The 21,419-nt window shown below is 45.0% G+C and overlaps 1 protein-coding gene across 4 annotated transcripts in view; it reads left to right on the top strand.

Annotated features, from left to right (window-relative positions):
- The window catches only part of LOC115472220 (CDK5 regulatory subunit-associated protein 2-like), a 513,663-nt gene that overhangs the window by 162,945 nt on the left and 329,299 nt on the right, over positions 1–21,419 (top strand). For all 4 annotated transcript variants that reach the window (XM_030206414.1, XM_030206412.1, XM_030206413.1 and 1 more), the window contains exon 3: positions 17,367–17,575. In XM_030206414.1, the coding sequence (XP_030062274.1) occupies positions 17,367–17,575 (209 nt within the window). The remainder of the gene's footprint in view (positions 1–17,366; positions 17,576–21,419) is intronic.

The raw sequence follows: 21,419 nt of genomic DNA, 5'->3' as shown, positions 1-21,419 counted from the left end.
GAAGATGTAAGAGATCTACCTGTACCAGAAATGGTTTTCAAGGGTGATAATGTGGAGAACCTTGACAAAGAGTAGTAAATCACCTGGACCAAATGACATGTACCCAAGGGTACTGAAAGAACTCAAACATAATTTCTGATTTGCTGTTAGTGATCTGTAACTTGTCGTTAAAATCGTCCGTAGTACCTGAAGATTGGAGAGTCTGATTTTTAAGAAGTGTTGCAGCGGTGATCCGGGAAATGACAGACCGGTAAGCCTGACATCAATACCAAGCAAAATAGTGGAAACTATCATAAAGAATAAAATTACAGAACATATAGATAAACGTGGTTTAATGGGACAGAGTCAGCATGGATTCATAGAGGGGAAGTCTTGCCTCACAAATTTGCTTCATTTCTTTGAAGGTGTGAATAAATATGTTGATAAAGGTGAGCCAGGTGATGCAGTTTATATAGATTGCCAGAAAGCTTTTGACAAAGTTCCTCATGAGAAACTCCTTTGAAAATTAGAGTCGTGGGATAGGAGGCAATGTTCTGTTGTAGATTAGGAATTGGTTATTGGACAGAAAGCAGAGGGTAGGGTTAAATGGGCATTTTTTCTCAGTTGAGGAGGGTGAATAGTGGAGTGCTGCAGAGATCTGTACTGAGACTGGTGCTATTTAATATATTTATAATGATCTGGAAATTGGAACGATGAGTGAGATGATTAAATTTGCAGATGACATAAAACTATTCAAAGTTGTTAAAACACATGCGGACTGCGAAAAATTGCTGGATGACCTTAGGAAATTGGCAGATGAAATTTAATGTGGACAAATGCAAAGTGGTATATATTGTGTGGCAAACAAGCTGGGTCAAAAACCCTGGGAGCCAAGAAATTAGGATGTAAACCTTGTGATCACTTGGGAAACATTTTGTTACCAGGAAAGTCAAAAGAACTTCCAGTAATATATCCTTCCCTGCTTGCTTCTTTGTCTATGTCCAAGGAACTCAGGCAAAGCAGAATGCAACGGGGGGGGGGGGGGGGGGGGGGGGGAGTAGTTACAGGAAGTAGCATAGAGGGAGGTACCTCCAGCAGCTAGCTGGGGGTGGAGAGCAGAGCCTCTTGGGACAAGTAGTCCAGGAGCTAGTCTCTCCACAGCTGGGCCAAATAGCTCATTAGCTGCTTGGGCTTGAGCAAGAGGGTGTGGTTGGAAGCACACGCTGCAGGCAGTATTTGAAGGAGAGAGACAGAGCACAGAGGGAGAAGCATACGCAGGCTGGAATTCCTTGGGTAGTCAAGAGACCCTAAATTATGAGGAGCACATACAGGCTGAAATTTCTTGGGTATTGGATGGACCCAAAGCATTGACTCTACCTGGGAGAGAAAAGCCTTTGGGAAAGTTATTGCAGCCTAGAGAGAAAACCTGGAAGAAGGGCTGGGGAAACACAGGTAGGTTGAAATTCTTTCGGTATAGCGAAGATACTTACCTGTAGCAGGTATTCTCCGAGGACAGCAGGCTGATTGTTCTCACATGTGGGTCGACGTCCGCAGCGGCCCAGGAATCGGCAAAACATTTTGCAAGCAAAATAAAAACAGTCTTTCGGGAAAGTTCCGTCACGCATGTGTGAACGTGCCTCTTCAGTTTAATCAAAAAGCATATAAACAAGAAACAACAACTCCAAAGGGGAGGAGGGCGGGTTTGTGAGAACAATCAGCCTGCTGTCCTCGGAGAATACCTGCTACAGGTAAGTATTTTTGCTTTATCCGAGGACAAGCAGGCTGCTTGTTCTCACATGTGGGGGGTATCCCTAGCAACCAGGCTCACTCAAAACACTGTTTTTCCTCCTTTGAAGTCCACTCTATCCGCCTTTCTCTCCTCTGCCTCTTCGAATAGCGGTCATTTATCGTCCCCCTGATAAGTCCCTTTCATCCTTTCTCAGTGACTTTGATGCCTCGCTTGCCTTCTTCCATGATCCTTCCTCCCCCTCTCTCATCCTTGGTGACTTTAATATTCCTGCTAATGATCCTTCCAACTCTTATATTTCCAAGTTACTCGCTTTAACGTCCTCCTTTAATCTCCAACTATGCTCCACCTCCCCCACTCATCAAAATGGTCACTGTCTTGATCTCATCTTCTCCTCCAACTGTTCACCCTCTAGTTTCCTTGCCTTTGATCTTTCCTCCTCTGATCACCATCTTATAACTTTCACACTTAAATCTCCTCCCTCCCAGTCCCGTCCTATCTTATCTCATTTATCTAGGAATCTTCACGATATTGACCCTTCATCTCTATCCTCCCATGTTTCAAACCTCCTCTCTACTGTGGCACCATCCACATCTGTCAACGAGGCTGTTTCTTCTTGCAACAATACTCTATCCTCTGCCTTAGACACTCTTGCACCTTTGATGACCCGCCCTGTAAGGCGTACAAACCCCCAACCTTGGCTGACTTCTAATATCCGCTACCTACGTTCCTGTACCCGCTCCGCCGAACGCCTCTGGCGGAAATCTCGGGCCCTTGCTGATTTCTTAAACTTTAAGTTCATGCTGACCTCCTTCCAATCTGCTCTTTTACGCGCCAAACAGGATTATTATATCCAACTGACCAACTCTCTTGGCTCTAATCCTCGACTTCTCTTCACCACATTGAACTCTCTCCTCAAGGTGCTCCCTCCCCCAACTCCCCCTTCATTATCTCCTCAGACCCTTGCTGAATTCTTTCACAACAAGGTTGAAAAGATAAACCTTGCTTTCTCTACCCCACCACCTCTCCCTCCACTAGTCCGTTCCCCTCTGTCTCCTTCCCCTCATTCCCTTTCCTCCTTTCCTGAAGTTACTATTGAGGAAACTACACTTCTCCTTTCTTCCTCAAAATGTACCACCTGTTCCTCTGATCCCATTCCCACCCACCTTCTTAATGCCATCTCTCCTGCTCTTATTCCTTTTATCTGTCACATTCTCAACCTCTCACTTTCCACTGCGACTGTCCCTGCTGCCTTTAAACATGCTGTGGTCACACCTCTCCTTAAGAAGCCTTCACTCGACCCTACTTGTCCCTCTAATTACCGACCCATCTCCCTCCTTCCTTTTCTCTCTCCAAATTACTTGAGCGTGCTGTTCACCGCCGCTGCCTTGATTTCTCTCCTCACATGCTATTCTTGACCCACTACAATCTGGTTTTCGCCCTCTCCACTCAACCGAAACTGCGCTTACTAAAGTCTCCAATGACCTATTACTGGCTAAATCCAGAGGTCAATATTCCATCCTCATTCTTCTTGATCTTTCCGCTGCTTTTGACACTGTCGATCACAGCATACTTCTCGATACCCTGTCCTCACTTGGATTCCAGGGCTCTGTCCTTTCCTGGTTCTCTTCCTACCTCTCCCTCCGCACCTTTAGTGTTCACTCTGGTGGATCCTCTTCTACTTCTATCCCTCTGCCTGTCGGCATACCTCAGGGTTCTGTTCTTGGTCCCCTCCTCTTTTCTATCTACACTTCTTCCCTTGGTTCATTAATCTCATCCCATGGCTTTTCCTACCATCTCTATGCTGATGACTCCCAAATCTACCTTTCTACCCCTGATATCTCACCTTGCATCCAAACCAAAGTTTCAGCGTGCTTGTCTGACATTGCTGTCTGGATGTCTCAACGCCACCTGAAATTAAATATGACCAAAACCGAGCTTCTCATTTTCCCCCCCAAACCCACCTCCCCGCTCCCCCCGTTTTCTATTTCTGTTGATGGCTCTCTCATTCTCCCTGTTTCCTCAGCTCAAAACCTTGGGGTCATCTTTGACTCTTCTCTCTCCTTCTCTGCTCATATCCAGCAGATTGCCAAGACCTGTCGTTTCTTTCTTTACAACATCCGTAAAATCCGCCCCTTTCTTTCCGAGCACTCTACCAAAACCCTCATCCACACACTTGTCACCTCTCGTTTAGACTACTGCAATCTGCTTCTTGCTGGCCTCCCACTTAGTCACCTCTCCCCTCTCCAGTCGGTTCAAAACTCTGCTGCCCGTCTCATCTTCCGCCAGGGTCGCTTTACTCATACACATTGCGGTGGAATGTGACACTGAATATTTTCAAACTGTCTGATGTAGGGAGGGTGTGACCTGGGGTAGTTAATGTCATGGGTTTGTATTTGTTATGTTGAGAGGTAAGGATGAGGCAGTGTGTTTTTTCAGTGTTTAGTTTCAGTTGGAATGAATTTGCCCAGGAGTCCATGATGTTCAGGCCATCGCTGATTTTATTGGCTTTCTTTCATGTCATGTCTGAAGGGGATGTAGATAGTAACATCATCTGCGTAAATGAACGGGTTAAGTCCTCGATTAGATAGGGACTGTGCCAATGGAATCATCATCATCATGTTGAAGAGTATTGGTGATAGTGGTGATCCTTGAGGTACTCCACATACTGCTTTCCACGGTGGTGATATGTTTGAGTTTGATTTTACTTGATAATTGGATTAAAGGTTTTTTAACCACCAGAACTTATCAAGTGGTTAAAAAACCTTTAATCCAATTAAGTACGTTTCCTTCGATCCCGAAGTAGTTAAGTAGCCTTAGAAATATGTTGTGGTTTACCATGTCGAATGCACTCGACATGTCGAACTGGAGGAGGAGCATACTTTTACCTATGGCTATCTCCTGCTTGAATTTGGCCAGGAGGGTAACTAGTACCGTTTCGGTACTATGGTGGGAACGGAATCCTGATTGTGAATGATGTAGTATTGAGAACTTGTTTAAGTATTCTGTGATCATTTTTACTACTAGTGGGATAGATGCCACTGGGCGGTAATTGGTGAGATCGTTTGTGCTTTTCTTGGTGTCTTTTGGTATTGGGGTGAGTAAAATGTTGCCATATTTCTCGAGGAAGAGAACATGAAATTTAGGTAGGATTTGAGTTCTAATATGAAGCGATCAGGGGCGGATGTTAGTAAATAACTGGGACATGTGTCCAGTTTGCAGTGGGTCTTGGCGAATCTGTGAGTTGCTTCTCTAATTCATTCGGTGTTGATGAGATTAAATGTTGTCCAAATACGGTCAGCTGGGTATCCGTCAGAGGTTGAGTCTAATTCGATGAAGAAGTTTTCGATGTCGGTATTGTGATGAGGAAGTGTGTTGCGCAGTTTTATTATTTTTTCATTGAAGTAATTAGCAAGTTTGTCTGCGGGTGGGATATCTGTATTGGTTGTAGTGGCAGGGGTGGTGTCCAGTAGCTTATTTACGAGTTGGAATAGTTTCTTCATATCTTTATAATCTGGTCCTAGTTTGGTTTTGTAATAGGATCTTTTTGTTTGTTTTATTTCATATTTGTATTTTCTATATATGTGTTTCCATGCATTAAGTGTCTGTTCGTCTTTTATTTTTCTCCATGCTCGTTCAAGTTTCCTGGATTGTGTTTTCAGTTTTTTTAGTTCGTCATAGAACCATGGTATTGTGTTCTGCCTTTTTGATGTTCTTGTTTTTAAGGGTGCTATTTCATTAAGTATGCTACTACATCTGTCCTCCCAGCAGTTAAGATAGAGTTTGGAGTCAGTTGTTATTGTGCATTCGCTGTCGTAGATTTGTTGCCAGATGCTTGTGGATCTATTTGCCCTCTTGTAATATAGGTTGTCAGTTCTGGTTTGCGAATTGAGCCCTTCTTCCACCAGTTTAAAGTTAGGTTTAATTTGTAATGGTCGGTCCAAGGTGTTGCTGTCCATTTGATGTCTGATATTAATAGGTTGTGGTCTGTGGACAGTTTGTGTGATAGGAGGTCCAATGTGTGACCCTTGATATGGGTCGGTTGCAGTGAGGCCAGTTGAAATCCCAAGATTTTAGGAATTCTTTACATTCCCGTACACTGGTGGAGTTGGGGTCCTCTAAGTGAAGGTTGATGTCACCTAGTATTAGTAATATTGGAGTTGTGTACACAATTGTTTGATATGAAATCTGTGAAAGTGGGCTGGGTTTCGTTCCAGTTGCTGGGTGGTCTATAGAACAGAACACAGTTCAGCTGATCGGTTAGGGAATTATTATGGACTAGCCGTTGAGCCCGTAAAAACAGGCTAGTATAGGAAGGGGGGGGGGGTTGAAAGGCCCCGCCGCCGCCGCTCCCCCTCCGAGTTCGCCCCCCCCCCCCCCCCGGAGCCGTCGCCACCCACCTTCCACCCGGTCAGGCCCTCGCTCCGCTATTGAAACAGCGAGGGCACGCAGCTCTGCTGGTGAGCTGCCGTGGCCTTCCTTCTTCTTCTCTGCGGGACACAGGCAGAGAAGAAGGAAGGCCGACGGCAGCTCAGCAGAGCTGTGTGCTGCGTGCCCTCGCTGTGTCAATATCGGAGCGAGGGCCCAACCGGGTGGAAGGTGGGTGGTGGCGGCGACTCCGAGTGGGGGGAGCGTTAGCGACGGTGGTGTCCCTCACATATGCGCAGTACAGATCCTCTCTGTTCCGCCCCCATCATCACGTATTGATGCGGGGGCAGGGCAGAGAGGGTCTCTACTGCGCATTTGCGAGTGAGTACGACACTCGCCATTTATATATATTGATTCTATATGAGGCAATTTCTAGATGGAGTGTAATGGAGTCGGTAATGGTTTCGATGGTGAATTAGTGCTATGCCTCCACCTCTCTTTTCCAGTCTGGTCCGATGAGCGATTTTGTAGCCCGGAGGACAAAGTTCAACAATTATGGGGTCATTTTGGTTTCTGTGATAAAGATAAGATCGAGGTTTTCTGAGGTAATCCAGTCTGATATTGTTTTGTTGCTTATGATCACGGACCTTGCAATGATGTAACCCACCAGGATATTTTGGTATGGGGTTCATTGGTTTGGATTTAGGTTGATTTTTGTTAATTGTCTTTCCCTAGGTGATGTTTGTTTGTTATGGTCATTTCTTCCGTTTTGTTGCCGTTTTCCGTGTGTGGATGATCTTCCTTTGTTGTGTCAGCTTGGTGGAGAGTGGAATGGTTGATCAGCTTTTGGTGATTTTGTAGTGTAGTAAGGAAATAATCTGTGAGTGGGGTGGATAACGCTAGGTGGATCCGTGAAAGTGAATAGATTGCTAGTAGTATGTTGATTGTGTTCATTTTGTTGTCAGTTTGGGAAAAGTAGGTTACTCACAATAAGAAGTTCAGGAGTCCACTGAGGGTATGTTAGTTAGTCTCTATTTCCAGTCCCTACGTAGCCGTCATTGGCATATTCTCGGTAGGTTTAGTAGGCTGGAGAGGAAGGAAGGCTATTTACTATTCACTATGGTCTGTTGGTTAGTCTTTGTTTCCACTCCTTCGATCTGCCGTCATTAGCCTGCACTCTACTCAGAGCATATTACTCTGAGGAATGCTTGTTTCCACTGGATGGGTGCGCTCCCTCTCCGATGGTTCCAATGGCTCAGCTAGATGCACTAGGGGTTGGCTGGTAACAAGAGGTCATCCGGCGTGGATCAATTCTGGTGATCCAACAACCTTCGGTGTTGTCTCAGCGGTCCACTATATTCTGTTTCTGGTCAGTTCCAGTCTCCCTCAGCTGCAGGTCAGTCGCTTCCGCCCACCGTTCCCTCGCTCGACCGGCCACGGATAATCTCGGGTCTCCCCATTATTTTGCGTCTCTCCGGCCGTCTGCTGCAATCCCCCGCTCACCTCACTCTGTCCCACGTTCTGCTCTCTCCTTGCTCCGTCCCTCGATCCACTCTCTCCACACCAATTGGGTTGCTCCTTCAGTGATCGTTCTGGCAGGCCTGGTTGGTGGCACCAGAGACCAGTATATTTATATTATACATAAATATATATTGAAATCAAGTTTATATATACTCATTTATACCAGTACTATACAACATTCAGTATACATGGCACTTTACATATTGAGTCAAAAGGTACAACTGTACTGTTGTATAGACATAAGGAGATATACTAAATCATGTGCTGAAAACCACTGCACAAACAATGTATAACACCCTACATAAATATGCAAATAACAGTATTATACATTTAAATCAAAAGTGATTCAGAAATTGCATATGGGATTTATTTCCCTTGAGGATTTAATGCCAAGAAGTGCAGAGTGATGCACTTGGGGTGCAGAAACCGGAAAGAGAGATATCGGATAGAAGGGGCGAGATTAGTAAGCTCGACTCAGGAGAGATACCTTGGGGTGTTGGTGTCTGAGGATCTAAAGGTGAAGAAACAATGCGACAAGGTGACGGCTTTAGCTAGAAGGATGCTAAGCTGCATAGAGAGGGGTATAACCAGCAGAAGAAAGAAGGTGTTGATGCCCCTCTACAAGTCATTGGTGAGGCCCCACTTGGAGTACTGTGTTCAGTTTTGGAGGCCGTATCTTGCTAAAGATGTAAAAAGACTGGAAGCGGTGTAAAGAAAAGCTACAAAAATGGTATGGGATTTGCGTTGCAAACCGTACAAGAGACTTGCCGACTTGAACATGTATACCTTGGAGAAAAGGAGAAACAGAGGTGATATGATACAGACATTCAAATATTTGAAAGGTGTTAAACCGCAAACAAATCTTTTTCGGAGACGGGAAGGCGGTAGAACTAGAGGACATGAATTGAAGTTGAAGGGGGGCAAGACTCAGGAGTAATGTCAGGAAGTATTTTTTCACAGAGAGGGTGGTGGATATGAAAATGGTGGTGGAATTCAAACGTGCGTGGGATAAACACAAAGGAATCCTGTTTAGCAGGAATGGATCCACGGAATCTTAGCAGAGTTTTAGGTAGCAACGCTGGTAATTGGGAAGCAAAACCGTTGCTGGGCAGACTTCTACGGTCTACGCCCTGATCGTGACTGAATAGATACGAATGGCCTGTACTACCGTCCGCCCGACCAGGATGAGCAGACGGACGCAGTCGTCTTAAAGGAAATTAGTGACGCTAATAAAGTAGACAACACAATAATAATGGGTGATTTTAATTACCCCCATATAGATTGGGTTAATGTAACATCAGGGCACGCTAGAGAGGTAAACTTCCTTGATGAAATAAAGGAGTGGCCTAGTGGTTAGAGTGGTGGACTTTGGTCCTGGGGAACTGGGTTCGATTCCCACTGCAGGCACAGGCAGCTCCTTGTGACTCTGGGCAAGTCACTTAACCCTCCATTGCCCCAGGTACAAATAAGTACCTAAGCCACATTGAGCCTGCCATGAGTGGGAAAGCGCGGGGTACAAATAAAAAGTAAATAAATAAATAAATGGAGCAGCTGGTACAGGAGCCGACGAGAGAAGGAAAAATTCTAGACTTAGTCATTTGTGGAGCGCATGATCTGGTACGGGAGGTAACGGTGATCATAACATGATCGCCTTTGAAATTTGCTTTCAAAAAGGTAAACATAGGAAGTCAAATATGTTAGTGTTTAACTTTAAAAAAGGAAGCAATGATAAAATGAGAAGAACGGTAAAAAGAAAACTTAGAGGAGCAACTGAGAGGGTTAGAAACCTACAACAGGTGTGGATGCTGTTCAAAAACACCGTCCTGGAGGCCCAGGCCAAACATATTCCACGTATCAGAAAAGGAGGACGGAAAACTAAATGACAGCCAGCATGGTTAAAAAATGAGGTAAAGGAGGCTATTGGAGCTAAAAAGGAATCCTTCAGAAAATGGAAGAAGGAACCAAATGAAGAAAATAAGAAGTGGCATAAGGAATGTCAAAACTTACTAATTAAACGGAAGAAAACAAAAATAAACTACCTAAGTCCTACAATACCAAAACAAAATAATATTACTTAGGTTAAATACAATCAAAATAATAAGTGTAACAATCCTATAAAAAAAAATTTTTTAATTTTTAAATTGTGCTCAGTCCATATCCATTACACCCATAGTATCCCCAAGGGGAGCATGTGGTAGTGTTGTAGATGGAACCATCATAGCACAATTTAAGTTTCGCCTCCTATAAAGTGTATGTGCACACACTTGCATCAGCTGATTATAATGTTTACAGTTCCCTTTCTGAGGAAGACATTTGAAACTCAGCTAGAGTTAAAGGGAAAATGGTTGAGATGGAATAAGGATGAAGAGCATGAATGGATTATTTATGAGTTTGTAAATCATTCGCACGGGCACACTGGGTCACTAAGGGAAGTGACTTTACATATATTTATTATTTTTTCTGTGTATGTCTTTGTATTAGTGAAACCAGTGATAGTGGTATATGGGAATTTAGTAGTCATAGCAAACTGCCGTTAATTACCATCACATATTGTTAGGAATGAACTGTGTATGCATTTATAAACAATTGTGGTGCCATATGAATTGAGCTCTTTAAAAAAAAAAAAAAAAAGATATTAAAAAAAAAAAAAAAAGATATATAGAGTTGATTTAAGTGTGATCTGTACCATAGCGGCTCTAGATATTGGCAATTGAAAGTTGCATTATAATCAGCTGATGCAAGTTTGTGCGCATACACTTTATAGGAGGCGAAACATAAATTGTGCTATGATGGTTCCATCTACAACACTACCACATGCTCCCCTTGGGGATACTATGGGTGTAATGGATATGGACTGAGCACAACTTAAAAATTAAAAAAAAAATTTATATAGGATTGTTACACTTATTTTTATATAAGGGGTAATATTTTGATTGCATTTAACCTAAGTAATATTATTTTGATAAGGAATGTCAAGTCAGATGCAAAGCGCTGATAAGAAAGGCAAAGAGGGATTTTGAAAGAAAGAGTTAGAGGCGAAAACTGATAGTAAAAACGTTTTTAGCTACATTAAAAGCAGGAAGCCGGCAAAAGAATCGGTTGGCCCGCTGGATGACCGGGGTGTTGAAGCGTGTCTTGCTAACCACCTTAACTTCCGGAAATCACTGAAGACCATCCTGTTCCAAAAGTCCTGTTCCTACTGACTCAATTTAAATGCCTGAATCTAGCAATACAACGAAACCAAAGCCCATAACGAACACCATATAACTCTTCTTCTCTACGATTCTCCTAACGTATCTGTAACACATGATCCTCTTTGATAATAACATCACTTTGTATCTGTTTTTCATTGAAGGTGGCTAACGCCTCACGGTACTATTTAAGCCACATTGAGCCTGCAAATAGGTGGGAAAATGTGGGGTACAAATGTAACAAATAAATATATATGTGCACATAAGGTTGAATATAACTAATTAGAGTTGATTACTATCAGAGGAGCCGTGGCCGGCTTTGTTGTATGTACATACATGATTTAAGGAGGCGGAACACCTAATGTACTATAATGGTTCCATCTGTGACACTGCCACATATTCCTCTTGGGGATATAATGATTGGAATGGGTACGGACTGAGCACATTAATATTATCACTTTGTGAGGTTCATTTGTAGCTAGTTTGAGCTTATAGTTAATTGGATAAGTTCTGAGATATAGTTTTGAGTAACAGACTCAGAAAGTTATTTAGGTTTCTTCCAGATACTTATTGAATTAAACTTTAACTGCCAGACCCTCGACCATCATTGTGCACTCCATCAACTTTGAGCAATTCATTCTCTGTTCTTAGAAAATCACTTTATATTGTTAGTTCAAGCACTTATTCTGTCCCATTTAGACTATTGCAATATTCTTCAAACTCTTCAAAATATTGTAGGTAAAGTGATATATCAAAAAATAAACAAAACATATTCTGCCAACTCCCTCTCCCAAAAAAGTGTAGTCGTGGATACCAAACAGAGAATTGTGGAGAACCCAAATTATGAAAAAAACTTAAGTATGTCTTCAAGCTTTTCGAGATGGGTAATAACAAGTCAGGGTTCTCAACTTCGAATCACCTGAAAGCAAAATGAATTTTCTAACACTTTCTTATAATAAACTCCTGAAGGAGGAGGAAAGTGAAGAGAATCAGAGGATCGAGCTTGAGTAAATTGAGAATTAGCAGGATGTGAAAATAAACCAACCAAATATTCAGGGCTGGAACCATCAAAAATTTTAAATATAATAGGAGCATGAAAGGGCAACCAATGTAAACTAATAAAGGAGGGAGTAACCATCAAATTTTCTTAAATGAAAAAATCATTATATCTGAATGCAGGTCATAGCGGTTTACATTGCAATAAGACATAAAATCAAAAAAAGATTAAAGAAACTCCATAATTAATAGGAAAGAACCCACCCAAACACAAAAAAACAATATAAACAGCAGTAAGTGCCATGCATCCATAATCAACCCAGCATCATTCAGCAGAAGCTCCAAATGAGAGCTGAAAAAATGTTTTCAATACAAATACTGAATTACATTACAATTACATAATGTCTGTGAATCAGTCCTTTGTAAGAGTACACCTTGATTATTGTGTATAGGTCTAGTCACTGTTTTTAATTTAATGCCAGCATTTATATTCCATTGTTTGTGACAGGTTCAGAGCGGATCATGATAATATAAAACATCAATCTATTTCAACAATGTAATGCAGTAGTAAAATTTATAAGATCACATATGCCAGATAATATCATCTCTTAAAACATAATTATAACCTATGTTCCCCCTAGCCCCAGTATTGTATTTACTAGAAATATAACAAAACTAAAAAAGTGCAGAGAAGAGCAACAGAAATGATAGAGGAAATAGAAAGAACTAATCAGGTTAGAGCTCTTCAGTTTGGAAAAGAAATAACTGTCAGGGAATATGATGATGTTTATAAAATTATTTTTGGTGTAGAACAAGTTAATAGGGAACAGTTATTTACTTTATTAAACAGTACTAAGACTAGTGAACACTCCAGAAGATTTAATGCAAATGTAAAGAGGTGTGGTAGCCGCAGGGCCGTGCCAAGGGTCTCTGGTGCCCCCCTGCAGACTATCAGTTGGCGCCTCCCCCCCCCCCCCCCCCCCCCCCCCCACCAGTTTGGCACAAGATGCAAAGGAAATAGGAGCTGAAAGATGGAGTGCAGATCTTTTCAAGAAGGCATACCGTAATCATCCATCTTAAACACTAAATAATAACACTACACAGGATCTATCCCTCCCCATCTTCAAATCCTTGCTTAAAGCCCACCTCTTCAATGTTGCTTTCGGCACCTAACCATTGGACTAACCAGGAAACCCAGATTGCCCCAATTTGATTGACTGCATTCTTGTCCCTTAAGATTGTAAGCTCCTTTGAGCAGGGACTGTCCTTCTTTGTTAACTTGTACAGCGCTGCATAACCATAGTAGCGCTTTAGAAATGTTAAATAGTAGTAGTACTATACAAAACCGAAAGCCTATCACATGATTGATTACCCTCCTTGCTACCTATATTTAAGCACTACCACTTCAAACCTCATGTCGAATAGAATCTCTCTATAGCAGATGACTACTGCTTATCATTTAAAATCCATTTTATTACTCATCAGCTTATCTTCCTTGTTCCTTTCCTCCTGCCTTGGTCTCCCCTCCTCCTCCTCCCCCCCCCCCCCCCCCCACAGAAATTTCCTCCTGTTTTTCCAATCTTTCTCTTTGCCTTTCTGTTCCATCAGTTCTTATTTTCCTTTCCTGCCCTTACTCTCCCCTCCTTCATTCCTCCCTGATTCTAGCTTGTTCTCCACCCCCCCCCCCCCCCCCACAGAAATTTCCTTGCCTGCCTTGTCTTTCTTTTCTTCTTCCCCAGCTGGCCTGGTGGTTCCAGTTCCCCCACCCAACCTGCAGCCTCAAATGTACTTAAAGTAGGCCCACCACGCCACGCCAGCCAGCAGCCATTATAATGAAAAGTACAACAACAAGGGCAGGCAAAACCTTACCAATGATGTCCAGTCCACGCCACTGCCACAGAACAGCAGCGGATCCAAGCAGCGCGGTGCCGGCTCGCCTATCCTCTCTCCTGTAGGGCAGCACTAACGTGGCGTCGGCACTCGGCTCGGCAACACCCCTCCCCCCATAGGCGGTCGGTGGCCCAACTGTTTGGGGAGGCTAAAGGGGCGGGGTTAGGGGTGGGGCTGGGGTGGAGTTTAAATCCATAATTGTCTGATCACACACAGAAAAAAATAAATAAATGTCACAATTAATACCTTTTATTAAATTTAGATATTAGTTATGTATCATATGTCAAAGAATAAAGTGGTTGCTCAAAGCATATACTAACCACAATCGCTCAACTGCAAAACACTATACACAACTTTGTGCAAAAACACACTCTGAACCTTACTGTACCATAAATATTACACTGGGCAGAAACTAATACACCAATATACCACCCATACGGAAAATGCAGACCGTCAACAATATTGAAACAAGGGATCATAATATCACAATTCTAAACATCCTAATTCATGTTTAATGTGGGATAAAATGTCATAAATAAGTAAATAAACTTTTAATGTTGAACACCTAATTCTCAAAGTGGACATATTCCAAACACTATAATGAAAATAAAATGATCTTTTCTACCTTTGTTGTCTGGTGACTTTGTTTTTCTGATTGTGCTGGCCCAGTATCCGATTCTGCTGCTATCTGTCCTCTTAACTCCGTTTCCAGGGCTTCCTTATTTGTTTACTTTCCGCCTTTCTTCTTCATTTCTTGTCCTCTGCAAACTTGACTGTCCAGTGGATCCAGCTTTTGCCTATTTTCTTCATCCATGTGCAGTTTTTCTACTCTCTTCCTTTTCCATCATCTCATCTCCTTCCTCACTCCACCCATGTCCAGCAACTCTCTTCTCCCCTGCCCTCTCCTCTCCCCTTCATCCACCATGTGCAGCAACCCTCCTCTCCCCTCCATCCACCCATGTCCAGCAACCCTCCTCTTCCCTGCCCTCTCCTCTCCCCTTCATCCACCATGTGCAGCAACCCTCCTCTCCCCATGTCCAGCAACCCTCCTCTCCCCTGCCCTCTCCCCTTCTTCCACCATGTGCAGCAACCCTCCTCTCCCCTTCCCTCCATCTACCCATGTCCAGCAACCCTCCTCTCCCCTGCCCTCTCCTTTCCCCTTCATCCACCATGTGCAGCAACCCTCCTCTCCCCTTCCCTCCATCCACCCATGTCCAGCAACCCTCCTCTCCCCTGCCCTCTCCTTTCCCCTTCATCCACCATGTGCAGCAACCCTCCTCTCCCCTTCCCTCCATCTACCCATGTCTAGCAACCCTCCTTTCCCCTGCCCTCTCCTCTCCCCTTCTTCCACCATGTGCAGCAACCCTCCTCTCCCCTTCCCTCCATCTACCCATGTCCAGCAACCCTCCTCTCCCCATGTCCAGCAACCCTCCTCTCCCATGTCCAGCAACCCTCCTCTCCCCTGCCCTCTCCTCTCCCCTTCATCCACCATGTGCAGCAACCCTCCTCTCCCCATGTCCAGCAACCCTCCTCTCCCCATGTCCAGCAACCCTCCTCTCCCATGTCCAGCAACCCTCCTCTCCCCTGCCCTCTCCCCTTCTTCCACCATGTGCAGCAACCCTCCTCTCCCCTTCCCTCCATCTACCCATGTCCAGCAACCCTCCTCTCCCCTGCCCTCTCCTTTCCCCTTCATCCACCATGTGCAGCAACCCTCCTCTCCCCTTCCCTCCATCTACCCATGTCCAGCAACCCTCCTCTCCCCTGCTCTCTCCTCTCCCCTTCTTCCACCATGTGCAGCAACCCTCCTCTCCTCTCCCGTCTGCCCTTGTTTCCTTCCTGCCCCCCCCCCCCCACGCCGCCGTCGCCGCCGTACCTTTAAATATTATATTTTTGCTGAAGTTGCGGGCAGCACCGGCATTGAAGGCATCAGCAGGCTCATCGCGCTTCCAGCAGCCTTCCCTCGCAAGTCGGATGATGGCTCCGCCCTCATAGAAACAGGAAATACGTCAGAAGGGGGCGGAGCCATCATCCGACTTGCGAGGGAAGGCTGCTGGAAGCGCGATGAGCCTGCTGATGCCTTCAATGCCGGTGCTGCCCGCAACTTCAGCAAAATATAATATTTAAAGGTACGGAGGGCGGCGGGGCAGTGGCGGGCTAGCCTCCCCAAGCCTCTTATACGGGGCGCCTATGCCCCCCCCCCCCCAAAGTCCTCCAGAGTTGGACTGCCTGCGAGGCTCCAAGCGCAAGCGTTGAAGAGCTGGGGGGCGGTGCTAACAGTCACCAATGGAACGAGGCAGCGCTGCGCACGGGAAGGCAGCAACCAGAGCCAGCAGCGGCGCATGCGCATATAGGCGCCAACGCGACTACGCGAGAGAGGTGAGGTTTACATTTATATTTTTTAATTGACTTGGCCGGCGGCGGCGCCCCTGAAAGGCAGGCGCCCCCCTGCCATGCTTACCCTGCTGAGTGGGTTAGCACGGCCCTGGGTAGCCGTGTTAGTCCACTCTTAAAGGTTATCAATAGAAATCAAACAAAATAAAACATGGAAAAGAAAATAAGATGATACCTTTTTTATTGGACATAACTTAATACATTTCTTGATTAGCTTTCGAAGGTTGCCCTTCTTCGTCAGATCGGAAATAAGCAAATGTGTTAGCAGATAGTATATATAAGAGAAACATCAAAGCATTACTTTGACAGTCTGTCAGAGTGGGGAGGGTAGGGGTATGCATGGGGACATCAAAGCATTTCATTGATATTCTAACAGGATGGGTGTTGGTAGGTGAGAGGAGGGTAATAAACAGAGAAATACAGCTTTATGGTTTATAGTGGGTTAGAAAACCCAGATCCTTATTAAGTCCTGTTTGTTGGGTGTCAAAATATTCAATCATTCTTATTTCAAAGGTCTTACATTCCTGTATTGTTTTAAAATTACCTTTCAGTATTCTTACTGTGAAATCACTGGTGCAGTGTTCTGGTCTTGTAAAGTGTTGGCCCACAGGGGTGGGGACTTGACTGGCACCGGCTATTTTCATGTGATGTCTGTGCAGATTGAATCTTGTCTTAAGCATCTGGCCTGTTTCTCCAATATAGCATCCTTCGTTACATTTTTTACACTGAATGATATATACCACATTGGAAGATGAGCATGTAAAATAGTCCTTTATGTTGAATATTTTTCCTTTGTGAATGACTGTGGGGTCTTGTGAAATGTTTTGGCATAGTTTGCAGCTGGCTGTGCTACAGAGAAACGTGCCCTTTTCTTTTTCCGTCTTACATGCAAATGTAAGAAAGTATGGCGGTTTTTAAGACTACAGCTGACTTTAAAGGATAGGGCACATTTCTGGGCATGAGCAATATGGAACAAACTTTCCTTTTGGGATCTTTGGAATTCTGCTAAGTGGCCTGGATTGGTTCACTGTTGGGAACAGGATGCTGGGCTTGATGGAATTTAGTCTAACCCAGCATAGCATTCCTTAAGTTAAAAACCCAAATTTACCACTCAGCAGTGAGGAATGCTAAGTGCTCAGCATGAGTGTACCTCTTAGCCTTAACTTACATGAAATGTCATTTTTTGGGAGGAGGGAGAAGTTAAAAAGTTTGAAAAATAATGCCGTTAATGTTATTGTGCATTGTGATCTTAGATTTTAAATGTTATTTCTATTATTTGCTAGACATAAAAATGATATTCAGAAAATGGATAAGACAACTGATCACCCCCAGGAGCACTATAGGAATGAGTCCCTGCCACTTTCTGCTTGTCCCTCTTTATCTGATTTTGAAACCTCAGAAAAGTCATACATTGAGTCACTAGAAGACAATCTAAACACGCTGAAGAGAGAACATGAGGGTGTGATGCATTTACCACAGAATCTTTCTCAAGGTAAGTTATTTTACTGCTATTAGATAAAGCCACAAACAACCTGTTTACCCTCTTGACTAGTAGGCGAGCCGGTGAATTTACAATTAATACAATTTTTTAAAATTATATTTCCTTGAAAAACCTAAATTACATATTTGTTTTTATTTGCAGTTAATATTATACAAATCAAGAATAACAGAACGTTGACCCAGAAATCTAGCAATGCATTGCCCCATAAAATGGCACAGTTCTATAATTGCAAAACAAAAAAAAAATCCATAATCCCCAATGCTATTCCAAGAAAGAAATACTAGGAGGCAGGTAAAACCATGAAAAGGAAATGAGAATTAATATATCAGTAGAGGAGCTCACAACTGCTTTGGGTGAGACTCTTCATAGAAGCATTAAATCCCAGTAAATTAAAAAAAAATCCTAATCATAAACAGATTGATCCATAACCCATTATAACACCTTAACCGCCTCATAATCGAAAGTGAAAGACGCCCATATTTTGACCCAAATCGGGAGATGGGCGTCTTTCTCCCGTGGGCGAACAAATCTGTATAATCGAAAGCCGATTTTGGTCGTCTTCAACTGCAATCTGTCGCGAAAACGGGCAAAGTTGACGGGGGCGTGTCGGAGGCGTGGTGAATGCGGGACTGGGGCATGGTTATCAGCCGAGGAGTGATGGGCGTCCTCGGCCGATAATTGAAAAAAGAAAGGCGTTTTAGCGCAAATTTGGGTCACTTTTTTTGGACCCTGTTTTTTCACAAACAAATCCCAAAAAGGTGCCCTAAATGACCAGATGACCACCGGAGGGAATCGGGGATGACCACCCCTGACTCCCCCAGTGGTCACTAACCCCCTCCCACCAAAAAAACCCCACTTTACAAAGTTTTTTTCCCAGTCTGTATGCCAGCCTCAAATGCCGTACCCACCTCCATGACCGCAGAATGTGTTCTATCCTGTAACAGCCTTTCCCTGATTCTGATGTGGCTCTCGGGTGAGTGTGACACCTTTTCTGTTATGCACACTGCAGAGTCATATCAGCAATGCATTCTGGTGGGTGTAGGGTAGGGGGCTCTGCGATTCCACTAGCTTGTGTTCAATGCTCACGATGTTGGTAGTTGGTAGGCTCTACTCCCATGGTGCTTTCCCCCCTGCTTACTGGGTCAGAGTGTGCCCTGTTGTGTTTCCGGTAGTCCATGTGGTAGTGGCCATTTTTGTAAGCCAGTTTTAGCTCCCTTTCATGTGTTACCCACATTACTGAAAGTGGGCACTGTACACCATTCCTGATACTGCTAATCTCAGTACCAGGAAGACTCTTTGCCAGTGGGGCACAACCTCTGATCTGCAGTTAACTGTGAGTAAACGTGCTTATTCAAATAAAGGACGTTTTCTGCTAGATTAGTCTTCAGGTGTGAACTGCTGTGCCAAGGTTATACAGCAACAACAAGTCCTGTCCCTGGAGCACTGTTAGTGGGTACTGCAGTGCACTTCAGGCAGGCAGACCCAGGCCCATCCCCCCCCCCCCCCCCCCCACCTGTAACACTTATGGTGGTAAATGGGAGGCCTCTAAACCCACTGTACCCACATGTACTTGCCCCCTTCACCCCTAAGAGCTATGGTAGTGTTGTACAGTTGTCCCTCCCAGGACCAAATGGCTTGGATTAGGACGTTTCTGAGCTGGACGTTTTTAGTTTCCATTTTCGCAAAAAAATAAAAACGCACATCTCAGAAAGGACCAAATTCATGGCATTTGGTCCGTACAAAACCTGTGTTTTCGAAACGAAGGATGGACGCCCATCTTTTTCAAAAATACGGTTCAAACCACCCCTTCACATACCCGTTCGCGGACATAGACGCCCATGGAGATGGGCGTTCACGTTCAATTATGCCCCTACACGCCATCTCATCACTCTGGCCCTGAAGCAACTGAGAATCTAAGAAATTACACAATTGTGAGAGCTCAAAAATACATATTTAATATTAGCCAACTTAATCATATATTTACAGGGAAGTTTAAGAAAGAAACTCCAAGAACAAGAAAATCTTGGCACAAAACAATTACGTTTTTACACCAATCTTGTGAAGCTTTAAATAGATTGGGAAAAATCCTAGTTATGTGCCCCAGAGCCAACACATCTTTTGTGGAAAAACTGTTGCAGGATATGGTCTTTGAGGGAAAACAGGATACTAAAAACATATTTACTTTGTTCTGTATTCTAGGAGCCTGGTGAGTTCCAAACTATTCACAGATATCCAGTAATAGGAGCTTCCACAAGCCCCATTTTCTTCTTTCCCATAGGTTTAAAAATCTTACTTGTAGAGTGTCGTGTCTCTGATGTCTATCTGGTGTTGGTGAGCTCTCGAGTCTTCCCGAGCCCCACAAGGCCCCAGGGAACCGCCGAGCACCCCGAATCTTCACCCGCGGCGACCGCCGTTCACCGAGGGTTGAGCCCTCAGCTGCAGGCGGCCAGCAGGACTGCTGGAACCGCGGGGTGACGGCTGGCCTGGCTGGAAGTCAGCACACAGTCTTTAGGGAAGGGCTAGTAGGACGGCTAGTTGAACACTAGAAACAAACACAGTCTTCACAAGAGGTGGCTGGCAGGACGGCTAGCTGAACACTGGGAACAAACACAGTCTTCACAAGAGGTGGCTGGCAGGACGGCTAGCTGAACACTGGGAACAAACACAGTCTTCACAAGAGGTGGCTAGCAGGACGGCTAGCTGAACACTGGGAACAAACACAGTCTTCACAAGAGGTGGCTAGCAGGACGGCTAGCTGAACACTGGGAACAAACACAGTCTTCACAAGAGGTGGCTAGCAGGACGGCTAGCTGAACACTGGGAACAAACACAGTCTTCACAAGAGGTGGCTAGCAGGACGGCTAGCTGAACACTGGGAACAAACACAGTCTTCACAAGAGGTGGCTTCTGATACACAAAACGGAAGCACTGGACCCCTTCCGTGTCTCCGTTTAAATCCCCCGCTCGTCCCTCCGATAGCAACAGCTGGAGCCAATCCTCTTCGCCCAGGCAGGCAGAGGGACCCGGATTGGTCCTCCCGTCCGGCGGGCGGAGTCTCTCTGTGGATGCGCCAATCCGGCGCGAGTGGGCGGAGCTACCTCGCTGGTCCTGCTCCAGCGAGGAGGACGAAAACGCCGGCGCCGCCATCTTGGCTGGCGGATCTCCTTCTCCGAGGCCGGCGCCTGCTCCTCTGGATCGCCGGCCTCGGAGCAGCTGACGGCAGTGCCGATCCCCTCGGCAGCCTCTCCCTGCCGTCCCGGCTCCCACGGGCGCCCCTGGTTCCCGCTCCTGCCCGCGGACCGCCAGGTAAGGGCCCGGAACGGGACAGTATCCTCCCCGGATGACCCCTTCTCCCGGGGTCCAGGTTTGGACGGATATCGGGCGTGGAAGGCTTTAACCAATTCTGGGGCATGTACATTAGCTACGGGTTCCCAGGAGTTGTCTTCGGGGCCAAAAGACTTCCATGATAACAAATAATACAGTCTTCCCCGCCGCCATTTTGAGTCCAGAATCTCTCCTACCTCAAACTCCGGATCCGGGGCCACCTGGAGAGCTTCCTCTTGGGATGGGCGCGGGTGCCACCCGGACCCTCGAAACCTCTTCAATAAGGAGACATGGAAGGCGTTGTGCACTCGTAGGGTCCCGGGTAACCGCAACCGATATGTGACTGGTCCAATTCGTTCTTGAATAGCAAAAGGTCCAGCATAACGAGGTCCCAGTTTCCGGGAAGGCACTCGGAGTCTCAGATGCTTAGTGCTTAACCATACCTTCTGCCCTGGCTGGAGCACTGGGGCGGGTCGCCGGTGGCGGTCGGCAAAGATTTTATCTTTGGTAA

This window comes from Microcaecilia unicolor, chromosome 6, assembly GCF_901765095.1.
Source record: "Microcaecilia unicolor chromosome 6, aMicUni1.1, whole genome shotgun sequence".
Taxonomy (NCBI): Eukaryota; Metazoa; Chordata; class Amphibia; order Gymnophiona; family Siphonopidae; genus Microcaecilia; species Microcaecilia unicolor.
This window is presented reverse-complemented; position numbering and strand designations above follow the sequence as displayed.